This window comes from Lycium barbarum, chromosome 9, assembly GCF_019175385.1.
Source record: "Lycium barbarum isolate Lr01 chromosome 9, ASM1917538v2, whole genome shotgun sequence".
Classification (NCBI taxonomy): domain Eukaryota; kingdom Viridiplantae; phylum Streptophyta; class Magnoliopsida; order Solanales; family Solanaceae; genus Lycium; species Lycium barbarum.
Window position 1 is genome coordinate 8,265,789 of NC_083345.1, and position 17,823 is coordinate 8,283,611.

At 34.8% G+C, this 17,823-nt stretch overlaps 1 protein-coding gene and 1 long non-coding RNA gene across 2 annotated transcripts; one reads left to right on the forward strand and one right to left on the reverse strand.

Moving 5' to 3' along the window:
• Positions 1–268: 268 nt before the first annotated feature.
• LOC132610942 (uncharacterized) lies at positions 269–5,014 on the reverse strand. The gene is made up of 2 exons (XR_009571378.1): positions 4,445–5,014; positions 269–493 (listed from the first exon to the last, which is right to left on the reverse strand). It is a non-coding gene; the product is annotated as an uncharacterized LOC132610942 (long non-coding RNA).
• A 7,748-nt stretch (positions 5,015–12,762) lies between these two features.
• LOC132610907 (WAT1-related protein At4g08300-like) lies at positions 12,763–14,953 on the forward strand. Its single transcript, XM_060325317.1, has 7 exons — positions 12,763–13,091; positions 13,211–13,273; positions 13,349–13,465; positions 13,558–13,792; positions 14,126–14,284; positions 14,364–14,515; positions 14,655–14,953. The coding sequence occupies exons 1-7, from the start codon at positions 12,892–12,894 to the stop codon at positions 14,830–14,832; spliced, it is 1,104 nt and encodes a 367-aa protein (XP_060181300.1). The 5' UTR covers positions 12,763–12,891; the 3' UTR covers positions 14,833–14,953.
• Positions 14,954–17,823: the final 2,870 nt, after the last annotated feature.

Sequence of the window (17,823 nt, forward strand, 5' to 3'; positions counted from 1 at the left end):
CGGCCATTGAGTGTCAACACGAATCAACTCTCTTTTGGGAATAAGATAAAGAAACATAAAGTATAAATGATGTTAGTCTCGTGAACATCTTTAGGTAAAGTCATTATCACGTAAAGTCAAGTAAGTCATGTAGCAAATAATTCATCAAATAAAGTCAAACAAGTTTTCAAACAAGTATAAACGATTATATCAAAACAAATAACGCGTCCTAATATGCGTGTGACCTCTTTGTGCCAGAGGTGGGCCTAACGTTTTTTGAAGGGTAAAGTGTGTCATAATATGTCATCCCGTTGCTTTTGATTAATTAAACAAATTATATTTCTCAAAAAATAAAGTACAAAATAATGTAATATTTATTACATGTCAAATGAATACAACATAAAGTGTTTCCTAATCTAAATAAAGTAAATAAAATTTCTATGTCTAACTTTCTAGCTCCATTTGTGATGCCCTTGATCTTCGTCATTTGTTGTACTCCAATGCAAATCCATACCTGTCATAGAAACGTTAGTCATTCCCTCCCTCTTAAAGTTTAATTAATTAGAGCAAATAGTCAATATATAGGCACAGTTATCCTTCAAATATGCATATAAAGTATGATTATTGTCGCTTGGGGTTGTGAACCCGCTTGGACGTTTAGGTAAAGTCATCTAATGGGCTTAATACACCAAGGGTATTAAACCTCCTAGGTCATGAAATGTATGCTTTTAATAAAGGGTGTTGGTTTAGCTCTATCTTAGGTTGACTAAGAGTGGGTTTACTAGACGCAAGGTTCCCGAGCGGACTACTCGAGTGAGAAGGCTACGCGGTCCCCGTTACTCGGGCACCCCGCGCATACGCCAACTCTCCTAAATTTTGGATTCTACGAAAGAAATTTGCGGGTGCGTAAAACACACCTCGCGTGTACGTGTGATAGTGTGAGTTTTCCAGAAGTGGAAGAAATATGAACGGAATGACAATTTATCAAAGCAGTAACACATAAATAGTTTATATCGAACAAACAGTTTATATCAAACAAACAATTAATAGCATGAAAAGACAGTTAAGCATGTAAAAATAGTTTAAGCAAATAAAGTTAGCACACAAATCCTAATTAAATACAAGTCTGTTATGGTTAGAACCTAGGTAATATTCCCCAGCGGAGTCGCCAAGCTGTCATACCCCATTTTAACCGGAGTCAAATTAGAAGTACGACATATTGGAGATTCCTGTTTTTTGTTTGTTGTTAAGGAGTCGCCACCTAATTATTTATGGTGAATTAGGACACCTAAAGTTTATTAAAGTTATTTTTTAAAGTTAAGTCTGTTTAAGGTCTGCGAAACTTAAAATTCTAGGTAAGGGTTCAATTAGTCTAAAGGGAAGGTATTAGGCACCCTTTAAGACCCATTAACAATGGTTAACCGACCGGACTTATGATTAATTAAGCTAAGTGTAAATATAGTATTGTGGGAAAGAAAATAGCTTTGTAAATATAGCTAAAGTTACAGATAGATATATAGAAATGTTGTTTGAAAATAGGATTTGTAGAAGGTAATAATTTGTATAAAAAGAATACTTCTAATGTTGTTTTAAAATACGACTTATAAATGTTGTTAAGTTTTTAAACGAAAGTATAATAGTATTGTTTAAAATAATACTTGTAGAGGAGATTCCACAAATGTGAACTTTAGATAAAAATTATATTGTATGAATATTGTGATGTAGAAAAATCTAGACTTATTTTATAAATAGGATGCAAAAGGAGGTGAGTTTTCTTTTTTATTAACTTATTTAACTAATTCGGCTAAAGGTATGCATAGTTGAATACGTCTTAAAAATAATGTTTCTAAAGAGTACTCGGATTAATATTTACATATTAGTGACGTTTTGAGAATTTTAAGATAGTAAAAATAAAGTATGATTCCTTTGACTTGAAATATATAATCATGTTGTTTTGAAAACGAATAATTCTAAGAAAGATGAATATTATGAGTATTATAAATAACTTAACATAAAAAGAAGAAAAAATGAAATTTATGAAATTAATTATTGGTTTCTCTTTTAGACTAACCACCCATTATACCAACATTAACCCATTAATCCTACTAAAGTTCATTCTAGCTAAGAAAACCAAAACAAAGTAAAATGTTAGGTGCATAATACAAGTTAGACCCACAAAATAAAATAAAAGGGGGAGCAAATATAATTAATGGGCTCAACCCACTTTCCAGAACTGCTGTGGTCTGTTGACTATTGGGCTTCGGCCTAACAAATTTCTGCAAATTAGCTGCTACTGTATGGGGGCTGACTCGAGGAATGTTACGTTGGGCTTTTAGCCCGACACCGGATGCGGAAGATGACGAGTCCCTTGGACTCGTACGCGATAATCATGCATAAAAAAAGGAGATTAGTAAAGTGAAATTTAATTCTCGACGAACTATGGAAAGTAAAATAGGTGCTGCTAAACAAATTGATTCCAAGTTAATATCCACCAAGTTCACCATGTTTGGTAGCATCATTACTAAAATATCACTGCAGAGAAAAATAAGACTGAAATCATAAACGAAAATATTTCTGAAAGATATTAATCACATCGACAACAGATGAACCTATATTCACGGTTGTTTTTCCGATTGGATTCCATTCATTCATTTCCATTCCAGCAGTGGGCATATAGAAAAGGAAATTCCAAAATTAGCTACTCCACAACCCAGTAAAAACTAATCCCAAAAAATTTCAAGAATGAGATGCTACATTGGTTGAAGTAATAGATATTAAGTTAAATCATAAGGTGATAATACTAAAGCAGTACTCTCCCAGGCCAAAAAAAAAAAACAAGAGCAAAGGATATTTAGCTGTAGACCAAGATCTCTAACAAAACTTTTTTTTTTTTTTACCTAATGAACAAACTAGTTGTCATAGTAAGACAAACTTTTGTCTGTCACTAACCTGGAACAGATATATATGGTAAAGTTTCGACATAGTAGCAACTACAGACCCAAAAAAAAACAAAAAAGGCCAAGCTCACAGCCTTGATATTAGTGTGGAAAGAGTGAATTCATATCCCATGACAAACCCGAATACAGAACTCAATCAAACAAGAAAAAAATCTAAGATATTATGCAAAAAAGCTTAAGTATGACTGTTAATCAAACAACAAAAGAAGCATTATAGTGGTATCACAGCATTAAATCACACAACTTTCTGATAAAATGAACACTGATATTGCTTTTGCCAAACGGCAACTGAAACCATATTTTTTCACCAAACCAAATTCCCAAAATACCGCAACGACAAGGGCAGGACAGAGAGGGCGATATCATTCTTCCATATACACAAATATGCAAACAGTACCAGCAGAATTAGTGCGGGGAATTAATTGATTTGGGCTATTAACAGGGCAAGGCACAAGTAACAATTGTATCACTTAAGTTGACAGAAATTTGAGAATACAATATGATCTTAAGTTTAAAGGTTTAAACTGTAGCAATCAAGCAAAAATTCCAGATAGCTCCTACTGTTTGCAACACCTTTAGTCTAGCTGATGTTTAGTTCAGAGGTTTAAAAGGAGACAGATTTGCACAGGGAAAATCCCATTTCAAAAACAGAAGGATACCATACGCATGTTCAACACTTATGCATTAGCATAGTCTTGTAAGTAATCAAATAAACTAGATTCAGATGGAAACCAAAACAGGACAGGACCAGACCATTATCTTGCATATTCAGATAAATGGGTTGAAAGGAAATCTAATCTTTTTTATTTCAAGCGGGATTTGAACTAAGGCTATTTTTTGCACAAATTGTAAACAGATCAGCAGGATGAAATTCTAAAGCGGAAAAAGAACTAGTGCTTGAATCTGCTGATACAACTGGACTGATAACCAGAAACAAACTCGGCATGATTTTATTTCGTAAGCCTTACAAACAGAACCCTCGGATACGATCAGCGTCGAGGTCTAAGATATATCTATCTTTTACCTAAACATACCAATGAATCGAAAATAGAATTAGGTCCAATATATGGCCGCTAATGGGACTGAGCACAGAACACAAACTTGAAACCAAATCAAATCAACAAACAACATCGACATGTGGCATAATCATTCTATCATACCCAAATCTAAATAAATTAATTATATAACAGAATATACCTAAGATATATACACCATGGCGTGTATATCAGATGTATATGTTCTTCTTATTTTGATAACCCATTGTATATTCTATGTATATTCGACTTTAAATAAGTTCTAAGTCATGTAAATTCCATCTAATCATCCGAATTACAACAGACATTTTTAAGTTCAATTAGCAATTAATCAACCTATCCTAACAGCATCCAAACATCAAAGAAATGACATGACGACAAAGAAACTACATAACTAGAAAATAGCAGAATCAGCTAAAATTTAACTAAAAGCAGAAATTAAAGACTAGAAGTAATAAATGTATCGAGGTTCACCTGTTTTGCGCGCAATGAACTGAGGCGTCGAAGTCATCGAATCTACACTCTCGTTATGAATAGACCCGAACACGAGCGAACCTCAACTCGTCTATGCTTGAAATCGAAATTTAGTAGCAGGGGGGAGAAAAGGAGCAAAAATATGGTTTGCTATTTTGAATCGCTACCCGAAAGTGTTAAGGCTTAAGAATATTAATGTTTTCAGAGGAATCTAAGTGGCTAAAACAGAATTCCAAGCCCAGAAATTCTTCAAATCGTGTTCAATCCCCTTTTTTATTTGATTTCGGCTCCCGTCCCTCGACCATTCCAAAAATCCCCCCTTTAATCAGATTTTGCTCCTCTCCTTTATAGAGTGAGGAAAGAAAGGAGCGGAGGGGAGCGTAGGTGATGATGAAAGAGGAGCGGGGGGAACAAGTGGGGAGTGTAGGGTAGGGGGGTGCGGCGGTATTGAGATGAAGAAGAGAAAGAGAGAGAGCTGAAAAGGGTGGGGGTGAGTGGGACGAGGGAGATGAGGCGAGAATGAGGGAAAAGAGGGAGGAAGGGAACGTGAGGGGGAGAGAGGGAAAATAAAGAAAGGGGGGCGGCTGAAGGGTTTTAGGGAAAAGAGAAAGAGAAATTAGGTTAGATGTTGAGATGTAGTAAAAAAAAAAATATGTGGAGCCCATTAAAGAAAAAGGGAAAAAGAAATCAGATTGTGGGGAGATGTGTGGCGTGGAAAGAGGAATACAAATGCAAAGTTTTCTTTCTTTCTTTTTTTTTTCTTTTTTTTTTCTTTTGGGGTAGATAGCTATTATTAAGAATTTACCCCTTGTAAAATAATATTTTGATGAAATAAAAATTATAATACGTTGTTTTAAAATACGAGCTTCAAAATGAGTCCAACATTGATATACTTCCGAGCAATTGCTTATGAGGTGAAAATTGTTGATTCTTCCTCCTCTATTTAATTATTATTGGGTTTCTAATTTAGTAACTAGTACAATATATACTATGTGAAGACAATTAATAATTAATATGTAGAAAATAAGGATTTAACAAAGTGTTGTCTTGTAATTAATTTTAACGATTCTAAACCCGAAAAAAAATGGAACGATGACGAATATTTAAAATTTTGTGATAAAGTAATGCTCGTGATGTTGAAAATAAAAGTAGTGAAAATAATAGTAGTGAAAATAAAGTATTTAGCTCGTCAATAAATTTAGATGCCCGAGTGAATAAAATAAAAGAGGGACAAAATTGGGTGTCAACAGATGGTACCCTATAGGGGCCCCAAACATCAGCATGTATAAGGTCAAATGCATGAGAGGATGAAGAAGTGCTAATAGGAAAGGGCAGTCTGGTCTGCTTGGCAATAGGGCACACAGTGCGTATATGATTTTTTAAGAAAGTACACTTCAAACTATCAATTTTCTTAAGAATAGATAAAGGAGCATGTCCTAGTCTCCTATGCCATATAGACAAGTCACTGCAGGACTTAGTTTCAACAGAGTTACAAGTCAAAATGTTACCAGTAGAACATTCAGTTTCCACAGCACTAAAACTATTTTTTGTCTTGTTATTTCTACAAGTACTATGAAGTACAGAAGATGGAACAGGTGGAATAGCAACCTGGACATGATCAGCATCAAGACCAGCCTTTAGAATGTATAAACCTTGATCTTCCTTACCAATCCCTATCACCTTCCCATTTGAGAGTGCCTGGAAAATGCAAAAGTCAGGAAGGAATGCCACAAGACATTGCAGCTCTTTTGTTATTTTGGACACAGATAGGAGGTTGAATTTGAAGTCTGGGATATATAGAACATCTTTTATGGTTTTATCCTTAAAAATAGAGGCAACTCCTGTATGGGTGATGGAAACTTGGCCACCATTTGGTAAGTTGACTTTATTTTTATGCATATCTGATAGTTTTTCCCAAGTACTTAGTAGATTTAGATTGTGTACCATATGGTTTGAGGCCCCAATATCCACAATCCATGTACTGTTTACAGTTTTAGACAAGCAGGCAACAATATTACATGTTGCTCCAACTGAGGCCGAGTGAGCTGAGTGTGCATTAGAGTCCACTTCTGTGTCCTTGTTCAGCATCTGTAGGATTTGGTTATACTGATCCTGAGTAAAGAATGGTACCAAGATTTGTGTGGAAGAACTAGCTCTATCCTGCATAGCAGATGATGATGATTGGCCTGTACTTGCCACATTGTTAGCATGGGAATGAAAAACCTGTTCTCATTCTTCAGCTTGAGGGGGAGTGAAGAAGAGGGGTCCCACAGGTCCAATGTGGATATAACTTAAAGGTTGTTAGGGAGTTAGTTAGGCAGTTAGAAAAGTAGTTAGACAGCTGTAATTAGTTAGTGGGATCTGTTTTTTCTTAAATCAGTGTAGTTGATATATAGAGTGAAATATATTTTGTATTGGATGGAACGCTTCATAATTTTCTGTAAATGAGTCAATATGAATAAAAGTGTTCTCTTCTTCTCCAGCCTCCCTAGAACTCCTTCTTCTTCCTATTTCTGTTTCTGATCTGTTCATGGCTGAGCATTTAACACCTTACATACATAGTAACTATGTCAAAGGTCGAAAGGATTCAAAGAAAAACAAACCAAATGTTTTATATGAAATATAAGGGAACGAATATCCTTGAAGAACAAGATACTATTTCCTGGCAAAGAAGAAGGCTTTCCAGAGTCATGTTTTACTGAGCCTCTTTGTAGTTGGAGATTGGGTTAGTCTCTGCTGCATGACAGTATTCTTCGAGTACACAAAGAGAACATATCGTTTTACTAATTATCTGTTATCAATCTCTTTGGAATGAAATTTACTTGCAGTGCACACTAGAATGCTATCGCTTGCTGCAGCTGCTTCTTCAGCTGGCATAACAGTGTTGTACTTTTATGATATGGGAGGTTGCAGTTTCGGCCAGGAATGCACCAAGTTCCAATTTTCGGTTGGATTTGCTTTCCTCAGTTGGATAACAATTTTTATATCTTCTCTAATTATGTTTTGGATATGGGCTGCCGGTTAAACGATTCTCTTGCCACGGTGTTTCATTACTGTCGAATTCTGAAGTGTGAATAGGAAAAAAAAATAGGATTAAGACAATGTTTATTTTACACTAGTATCCTAGAATATTTGTTTTCCTTTCCTCGTCCGTACAGAAGAAACTGTAATTGTTCACTTGAAGTTAATTGAGGGAGGTCTGTTTGTCCTGCTGACTTTTACTCTAACAATGTTCATGGATCATGGTTATGTTATTTAATAAGGACAAATAAATGATCGCAAACTTGGTAAATCAAATCAGTTTTGGTAAAATCTTAAACTCATCATATATTATACTAAAAGTGGGAAGCTCCTATGTCAAAAGTTGAATTACAAAAAAACCCATCAAAAGTTATTTGACAATTTTGCCCTTCAATTTAAGTCCCCCAATTATTGTCAATTAATTCAATTGAAAGAAGAAGACGACAAAACGGCTAAATGATTAATTTGAACCATTGAAGGCAGATGTATTAGGAACCATTATGTTTGTGATAGTTAAAATTCTTAATTAACACATTTATTCATTAAAACATTACCCTTGAACCAAATAAATAAATAATAAATGGGTACTGACTACTGAGTACTTAAGTCTACAATAAATCAGGTAAATGAGAAGTGAAAGGTGTGAACCGAGTAATTGATTAAGGTGTACTGCTGCAGCCTTTCAGCTCCATTTTTTGTACTACTACGTGCAGCCTCTTTACTAGGAATTCATTAGCAAATTTACTTTCAATCAATAGCCTTTTGGATAGTTCCAGCGTTTAGGAATCAATATGTTTACATTGTATTTTTGTTAAAGTAACAGTAGCCATTATGTAGATTTAATGGGATTCCAAATTAATAGCCTACTTAATTAAGGCAATTAAAATATTATTTATCAAGAGTAAGAAACTGTAGAATTTGAAGAGTTATTAACTAAAATTAGATGTAGGTAATTCTTAATAAATTTTTGAAAGGGAAGTTCAAAGAACTTTAATCAAGAAACAACTATATAATGGCAACAAATGGTTTCCATTTTCCTTGAGGATTCTTTTCGGTTCAGCAGATTCTTTTTAATCTTTCATTTTTGTTATCATTCTTGTCTCCTTTCCTTTTTATCTTTAATTTTATGTTTTTTTGTTGCACAAAATGAAAGAAATTGAGAGATGGAGAGATATGTACATAGAGTTAATGGTGGAAGTGGGAATCAGAATAATCGCCAGATTCAATTCCCATCACCTTCAAACTTTAGGGATGATGAAGACAACCATCTCCATCTTTGACGCTAGCGATTCGTGAGCTATGGAAGAACGCGTGATAACGTCCAAATTCACCCTATTAATTAGAATGGGCACGGTCGTATGCAAATATAATTTACCCAACTATGAGTCGGGGTCGAATCCCACAGAGAATAATATGTAGGCGAGTAGGAATTTTCACTAACTACGCTAAAGCCAAACGATGGATAATATTTTGGTTTTGTTTGAGAGAAAATTATAACTAATGCAAAAATGTAAACTAACCTAGAAAGCAAGTAAAATGATCAATGGCCACAAGCATGGATACAAGGGAAACTACGCTCAAGTAACGATCCAATGTACTTCATGATTTACAAATAATGGTGAGTTTTTATTACTTAGCCTCGGATAATGACTCTAAATTAGCTTCTTCCGAAGACTAACTAGACTACCTAATTGAATATCCCTAAAGCAATTAGGAGCATTAAGAACACCCGAATATGGCTACAAGTGGTGTCGCCTATCCTTAGGTCGATTTCCATTATATGAGGGTTAACGCCCAAATTCTTGTTAATTAATCTTTCCCAATCCCGAGTTTGCCTCTTCCAAGTTTAAACCGAAATAAATGGGCAAGTCTTAGGGTTAGCTACTCCCTTAAGAATCATTCAAAATGAGATTAATTAAAGAAACAATAACTCACTTCATTAGGAATAAAATCATTCAACACATAAGCAAAACAAGAGATTCAATCCAAATTTTAATCAAGAATATTTCCATAAACGAGATTCAAGTATTGAAATGAAATACTACACACATAAATATTCAATACATAGCAAGAGTAGAAGAAATGGGTAAAGGATTTCTCATTGGTGTCTCCAAATCTTCTCTTCCAAGGTGTTGGTGATGAAACCCTAGCCTCCAAACTTGTGAAAACTGCCAAAGATGAAAATGTTTTGCCCCCTAGTCTTCCTTTTATGTTTCCCAATTTTTCCAAGTCCAAAAAATGACAAAATATGCCCCAGATTTTCGTTTTTGCAGTTCTGCCCATTTTTTGCAAATCTGTCCCGTTTTTTTTTTTGCAAATCTGTCCCGTTTTTTTTTTTTTGCAAAACTGTTCACTTTTGACAGTTTTGCAAAACTGTCCAGTTTTTGTCCAATTTGACCTCTTTTTGACTTTATTTTCACTTGGTTTCTTCCGATCACTTCTAAATCACATAAACCTGTAAAATAGATGTAAATGATATTAAATGCACTATTTTCTCAAGCAAACATAGCAAAAATATAAGATTAAAGAAGAGATAAGTTAGTAAAATACCAACTTATCAACGCGCGAATTGATTTCTCTAAAAGACCAATTGTAGGATTGTCACTATTTAATTCGTTCATTATAGTATATTATGATTACAATTTTCTTAAATGAAAAGACGACATATTTACGGTCAAAAGTGGTGTTATTTAATTTGTCTTTTTCGTAAGCTATAAATTTAGGCTTAAACTCAAATACTTTAGAATATGTGTTCCCATTTTATGCAATAAAATATTATTTTTCTACATGTTAAGTAACGATGAATACTAAGTATCGCACGTTTCCAGAATTAGTAACATATAAGGTTCAAATCCTTGGTTCACAGTCTTGGTGTCTCATCATTTATATTGAGATCAAGTAGATAGATATGAGGATAACACTGCTTTACACTAAAAATTGTGTCTTGAGATCTTTAAACTCTTATCATGATGAATCATCTCAAAAGCAAAATGGATACAAGTATTTTGTAACCAATCTGAAATTCTGATTGATGTCTTTTTCATTTCAGGAAGAAAGAAGAAAAAGACTTAAATCTTTAATTGATTATCATTTTATGGATTCAACTAGTTTGACATTGTGACGTACTTGATTAAATGATTGCATTTAATGCTTGACAAATTTTTTTTTGTCGTGATGCCAACTATCCAATTGCCACAATTGCCGACTTGAGTGGGTTAAAAATCATCCCCGCTTGTCCACCAAGTTTTTTACCAAATATATTGATTAAAGGAGTGACAAATGATTTTACTACCTTATATGATTGGCCAATTTACCTAGCAAATAACTACTATGAGATACTGGGACAAAGACAGTGGGTGACAAATTCTTGCCTCCCAACTCCCAAAGAGAAAGTAAACACTGTGGTATGTTAAAGATATGCACTGGATCAAGGAATATTAATAGAACGTGCTATATTTCCTATAGAAAGTAAACACTGTGGTATGTTAAAGATATGCACTGGATCAAGGAATATTAATAGAACGTGCTGAATTTCCTATGCATATAACCAATGCAACATATCATACACAGTAAAACAATAACTGGGGAAGGTTAGATAGATTTGTCCTTACATACATAGTAACTATGTCAAAGGTTGAAAGGATTCAAAGAAAAACAAACCAAATGTTTTATATGAAATTTAAGGGAACGAATAACCTTGAAGATAAACAGATAATATTAATGATATTTATAAATAGATCGAAAATTGTGGTCATGGCTAATTGAAAATGTCTAAGTTCTTGTATTTTCCTAATTGTACGAACCAGCTTATACACATCTCAACTATTTCATCGGTACATGCTATCTCTCACCAACACAGGCACCAGATAACTCTACGCACAAGATTTAGGGAAACGGGGAATAGATTACTTGGCATTCTTTTGTCTATGTTGAGATTTGAATTATGGTCTGAGATTTTGAATATTTATCTATTTCAGTGACCATTAGGTCTCACCCACGAGTGCTTGAATCGACACTCAGTTCTAACAATCAATAAATTGACCGTCTTTTTTTACTTTACAAAAAAATGAAATCCACAGTGTGCATCTTGGTTAAGTGAGAAAAATGAATCTGATGCCTGAGAACCAAAATATTCGTAATATATAGAATAGTTTCAGGTACTCTAGCTAGTTTTTATAGATTTCTGAAGGAATTTTTAGGATGTTATGCTCTAGTAATATCCTCATTTACTTGAGCCAATTTGTAGCTCAAAGAACATGTAAAAAAATGGGAGGTGTTTGATGTTTCCAGCAGGATAAAAAGTCTTCCATCGTTATTCTTCTTGTATTTTTTATTTATTTTTTATTTTTTTAAATCTCTATCCCCCTTTTTGTAGTTCATCAATAGTACACCTTAAACCCTTGTACTTTTTCTGATTAACATTCTATTGATCAGACGGACTAAAATGAAGTGACAAATTAATGAAAACTCTTATAGCCGACACAACTTGCTTGAAAGTGAGACATAATTGTTAAACACACCGTATCATCAAGAAGGATATTTTTTTGGTGATAGGAATATTATTGATATTGGCATCAAATACATTTTTTTGCGCGGATTGCCCTTCGTTTGGGGTGGTCCTTAAATTTTGTCCCTCAAGTTAGTGGTCTTTAAGTTTTGTCCGAAAAGGTAGCCGAAAATACTAAGGTCCTGAGTTTGAACAATTTCGCAAGGCAAGGCTTTGAGAAAAGTCTGCCTTATGCGTCATAGGTTGCCTTAAGGCATAACTAAAAGTTTACCTTATAAGGCAACTTATGCTCGATACGACATAACTAATACCTTTAGTTATGCCTTAAGACAACCTATGTTGTCTCCGGCAGAGGTTGCCTTAAGGCATAACTAAAAGTCTGCCTTATAAGGCAACCTCTACCGGATCCGGCAGAACTTTAGCTATGCCTTAAAGCGCTTATGTTGTATCCGACATAACTTTTCTCAAGCCTTGCCTTGTGAAATTATCTTTTATTTTTAAGTCGGAGCCGGGGTTCGAACCCAGAGCCTCAGAATTTCTACGCAAAGGGCAAGAATCAAAGACCAGCAATTTGAGGGCCAAAATTAAAGACCACCCCGAATAAGGGGCATTCCTGGGAATTGCCCCGTCAAACACATCGTCAATTGGTACCACTGATAACAAGTCTTTTTCTTCTTTTCTTTTAGGATATGTCGGGAGGTACAATAACATTCTATTCCTAGTGAGTATATATCTGTTAAGCGGATAGGAATATATCTTTCAGAGTGTCGGAGGAGTAGTCAGGTTATCTAACAAGAACAAGATACTATGAACAAGTATTTGGTATCTAATCCCATTGTTCCAACTTCCATAGTAGCCTCTATATGAACTGCTTTATATTGGAGTTAGTTTTTCAATGCATAGAAGAACATAGGCATTGATGACTATGGGGACTAGCATAGGCACTTACAAGAGGTTCAAGCCTCACATCCTTATGGTTTTGGCTCAGTTTGCTTACGCTGTTTTATACTTCATAACTGAAGCTTCCTTCAAACATGGAATGAACCCTCATGTCTATATAACTTATCGGAATATTGTTGCCGGTTTTACCATGCTACCCTTTGCCTATTTTCTTGAAAGGTAAATCACAAAGTCATCCCTAATCCAGAAATATACAGACAATTGTTTTATTTCTGCAGAAATGTATGTAACCTTAGCTTCAAATGACTATTTTCTGATGTCTTTGTTGCTTTCTACAGAAAGACAAGGCCAAAGTTAACTATAGCTTTGATGTTGGAGATATTTGTACTCTCTCTAATGGGGTAGGATCAGTTAAACATCAAATTTTTCTTATATGCTCTTTGATGAGGAATTTAACAGTCTCTCCTTCATGACAGAGTGAGTGTGACACTAAACATGTACTATGTGTGCTTGAACTACACCTCTCCAACTCTTCTTGCCTCAATGGTCAACACTATAGCTGCCATAACATTTATACTAGCAGTCATTCTAAGGTAATACATGAAAATTCCATTTCACACTACGTGCAAACAATCAGCAAGGGATGACTAAATCATAGTTCATAGATGCTCTTTCTTGGTGTTAGGTTGGAAGATGCTAACATTCGAGATCCTAGAGGAATGGCAAAAATCATAGGAACCTTGGTTTCCTTGGCTGGGATTATGAGCATGACATTATACAAAGGACCTGTTGTGAAAAGCTTTGGGCATCCTCTCATCTACATCCCCAGTGGGAATGGTATTGTCCACGAGAACTGGTTGAAAGGCTCGATTCTCACTGCTGCTAGCTGCATAACATGGTCAATATCGTACATCATGCAGGTTTTTCACCAAAACTCTTCCCAACTACTAAAGAAAACAGGAATTAGCAACAGACAAATTTTATATCTAAACAGCAAAATCTGTCGCTAATCCCATTTAGCGACGGATTATCAAAAAAATATGTTAGCTAAGAGCAATTTAGCGACGAAGTTGTAGCTAATTCCAGTTTTTGTTTACCACATTAGCTATCATGAAATTATGTAGTCAACAAAATAAACTTTCGATCGCAAGACTTGCAGGAATTATGCAGATTCCTCAAGTAATCTATGTAGGAACTAAGACTGTTTATAGGAGATATCTCCTCCTTATACGAGTTTAAACTGGAATTTACAGGCTTACACTTTGAAAAGATACCCAGCACAACTGTCACTGACTACATGGATGAGTTTCGTTGGTGCAGCACAATCGGCTTTCTACACAGTAATTGTACAACACAAACGAACAGCTTGGACCATGGGTTTCAACATTGATTTCTGGTCTACCATGTATGGGGTAAGAAGGGTCCCATAGTTCCTCTCTAAAAAAATTTAGCACTTGCACATTTTAATAAGAATCTTTGTAACTGGAATAGGGCATAGTGATCTCTGGTTTAGTAGTGTACATACAACTCTGGTGCACTGAGCAAAAGGGACCAGTGTTTGTAACTGTGTTCAACCCACTCGCAACCATACTAGTCGCTGTTCTAGCATATTTCGTCCTGGGTGAAAAGCTCTACGCAGGCAGGTAAGCAACGTTTTCATCTTATCCTTCGAATAGGAAGAAGGGGGGAAATACAAAGCATTTTCACCCCCTACTTTTGTTCTTTGGGAAAGAGGAGCAGATTTAACATATTCCATTATCACCCACCTTTTAACATTTTCAGCATCATTGGAGCAATAATTGTCATTATTGGACTGTACTTGCTTTTGTGGGGGAAAGAAGATCAACAACCAGAAATGAATGAGAAAGATGAATGCCGCACAACTGATGAAGTGCATCAAGAAGACCTTAGGATGCAGAAATTCACATCGGATGCAGACAAATTTAATGCAGCACCTTAATAGTTTTAAGAAAATGTTTATTTTACACTAGTACTCTAGAATATTTCTTTTCCTTTCCTCGTCCGTACAGAAGAAACTTAATTGTTCACTTGAAGTTAATTGAGGAAGGTCTTTTTGTCCTGCTGACTTTTACTCAACAATGTTCATGGATCATGGTTATGTTATTTGGCTTTGTAACTATCTGTTAGTGTCACAGGACCGGATGTTGTATTATAGGTATAGGCATGTTAAAAGTTCATTTAATAAGGACAAATAAATGATTGCGTACTTGGTGAATCAAATTAGTTGTGGTAAAATCTTAAACTCATAACATATAAAGTTCAAATCCTCGGTTCACCTTTTGTCTTGGTGTCTCTTCATTTATATTGGGATCAAGTAGATGTGAGGATAACACTGTTTTACACTCAAAATTGTGTCTTGAGGTCTTTAAACTCTTATCATGATGAATCATCTGAAAAGCAAAATGGATACAAGTATTTTGTAACCAATCTGAAATTCTGAATGATGTCATTTTCATTTCAGGAAGAAAGAAAAAAAGACTTAAATCTTTAATTGATTATCATTTTATGGATTCAACTAGTTTGACATTGTGACATACTTGATTAAATGATTGCATATAATACTAGACAAAAAATTTTTGTCGTGATGCCAACTATCCAATTGCCACAATTGCAGACTGAGTGGGTTAAAAATCATCCCCGCTTGTCCACCAAGTTTTTTACCAAATATATTGATCAAAGGAGTGACAAATGATTTTTACTATATGATTGGCCAATTTACCTAGCAAAGAATTACTATGAGATACTGGGACAAAGACAGTGGGTGACAAATTCTTGCCTCCCAACTCCCAAAGAGAAAGTAAACACTGTAGTATGTTAAAGATATGCACTGGATCAACGAATATTAATAGAACGTACACACTACACAGTACAACAACAATTGGGGATGGTTAGATTTTGTCCTTACATACATAGTAACCATGTCAAAGGTCGAAAGGATTCAAAGAAAAACGAAATGTTTTATATGAAATTTAAGGGAACGAATAACCTTAAAGATAAACAGATAATATTAATAATGTTTATAAATAGATAGAAAATTGCGGTCATGGCTAATTGAAAATATCTAACTTCTTGTATTTTCCTAATTGTACGGACCAGCTTATGCACATCTCAACTATTCTATCGGTACATGCTACCTCCCACCAACACAGGCACCAGATAACTCTGCGCACAAGATTTAGGGAAACAGGGAATAGATTACTTGGCATTCTTTTGTCTATGTTGAGATTTTGAATTTTTATCTATTTCATTGACCATTAGGTCTCACCCACGAGTGCTTGAATTGACACTCAGTTCTAACAATCAGTAAATTGACCGTCTTTTTTTACTGCAAAAAAAAAATGAAATCCACAGTGTGCATCTTGGTTAAGTGAGAAAAATGAATCTGATGCCTGAGAACCAAAATATTCGTAATGTATAGAATAGTTTCAGGTACTCTAGCTAGTTTTATACCTCTAGCTAGTTTTTCTAAATTTCTGAAGGAATTTTTAGGATGTTATGCTCTAGTAATATCCTCATTTGCTTGAGCCAATTTGTAGCTCAAAGAACATGTAAAAAATATGGGAGGTGTTTGATGTTTCCAGCAGGATAAAAACTCTTCCATTGTTATTCTTTTTCCCCTTTATTTTAGATCTCTATCCCCCTTTTTGTAGTTCATCAATAGTACACCTTAAATCCTTGTACTTTTTCTGATTAACATTCTATTGAACAGACGGACTAAAATGAAGTGACAAATTAATGACAACTCTTATAGCCGACCCAACTTGCTTGGATATTTTTTTGGTGCTAGGAATATTATTGATTGTGGCATCAAATACATTTTTTCATTTTTTTGCGCGGATTTCCCTTCTTTGGGGGGATCTTTAAATTTTGCCCCTCATATTTGTGGTCTTTAAATTTTTCCCCCCATAGTGCTGGTCTTTAATTTTTGCCCTTCGCGTTACAACCCTGAGCTTCGCGCAGAAATCATGAGGCTCTAGGTTTGAACCCCCGCTCAAGCATAAATTAAAAAAAAAAAAAAAAAAAATCGCAAGGCAAGGTTTGGGTCGCGTGTATGTCGAGCACGACATACACTTGTTAAGGAATAACCAAAGTTATGTCGGACCCGACATACTCATGCCTTATCGGCAGACTTGGCATAAGTATGCCGGGTCTGGCATAACTTTGGCTAATCCTTAACAAGTATATGTCGGGTCCAGCATACTTTTGGGTAGACTTTTAGTTAAGCCCTAACTAAAAGTTTTTTCCTAGTTATGCCTTATGGGGCAGACTTTTAGTTAAGGCATAACTAAAAGTATGCGCCATAAGGCACAACTTTTCCTTAAGAAATAGACTTTGCCTTATAAGGCAAACTTGTAGTTATGCCTTAAGGAAAAGTTCCACCTTATGGGGCATACTTTTAGTTATGCCTTATAGGGCGGATTTTTAGTTAAGGCATAACTAAAAGTATGCCCCTAAGGCGGAACTTTTTCTTGAGGCATAAACTTTGCTTTATAAGGCAGAACTTATAGTTATGTCTGGTCCGACATAAATTTAAGGCTTAATACCTAGATAGACCCTTAAACTTGGCATGTTTTGTAAGATAGGCATATAAACTTACAAGGTGACCAGATAGACACTTAAACTTACTCAAAGTGTATTTTTCAAGTTTTCCAGTTGTTTTGAAAACAAAAACTATATTTTTCAAACACTCACAATTTTCATGGCCAAACAAGCCCTAAATATATCACAAAATATTTTTTTTTAAATGTAAAAATAAGGCAAACGCATATACATGAGACTATAAATGTGCACTTAACCAATAAATACTCGCTAATCGCAATTTTGCAGCTTTCAATTAACTCGGTTTTTTTTTTTACACTTGAATAATTAAAAAACAATAACTTTAACCAATAAAAATCCTTAAAAAAAGAAATTTCAAATTAAGAAAACT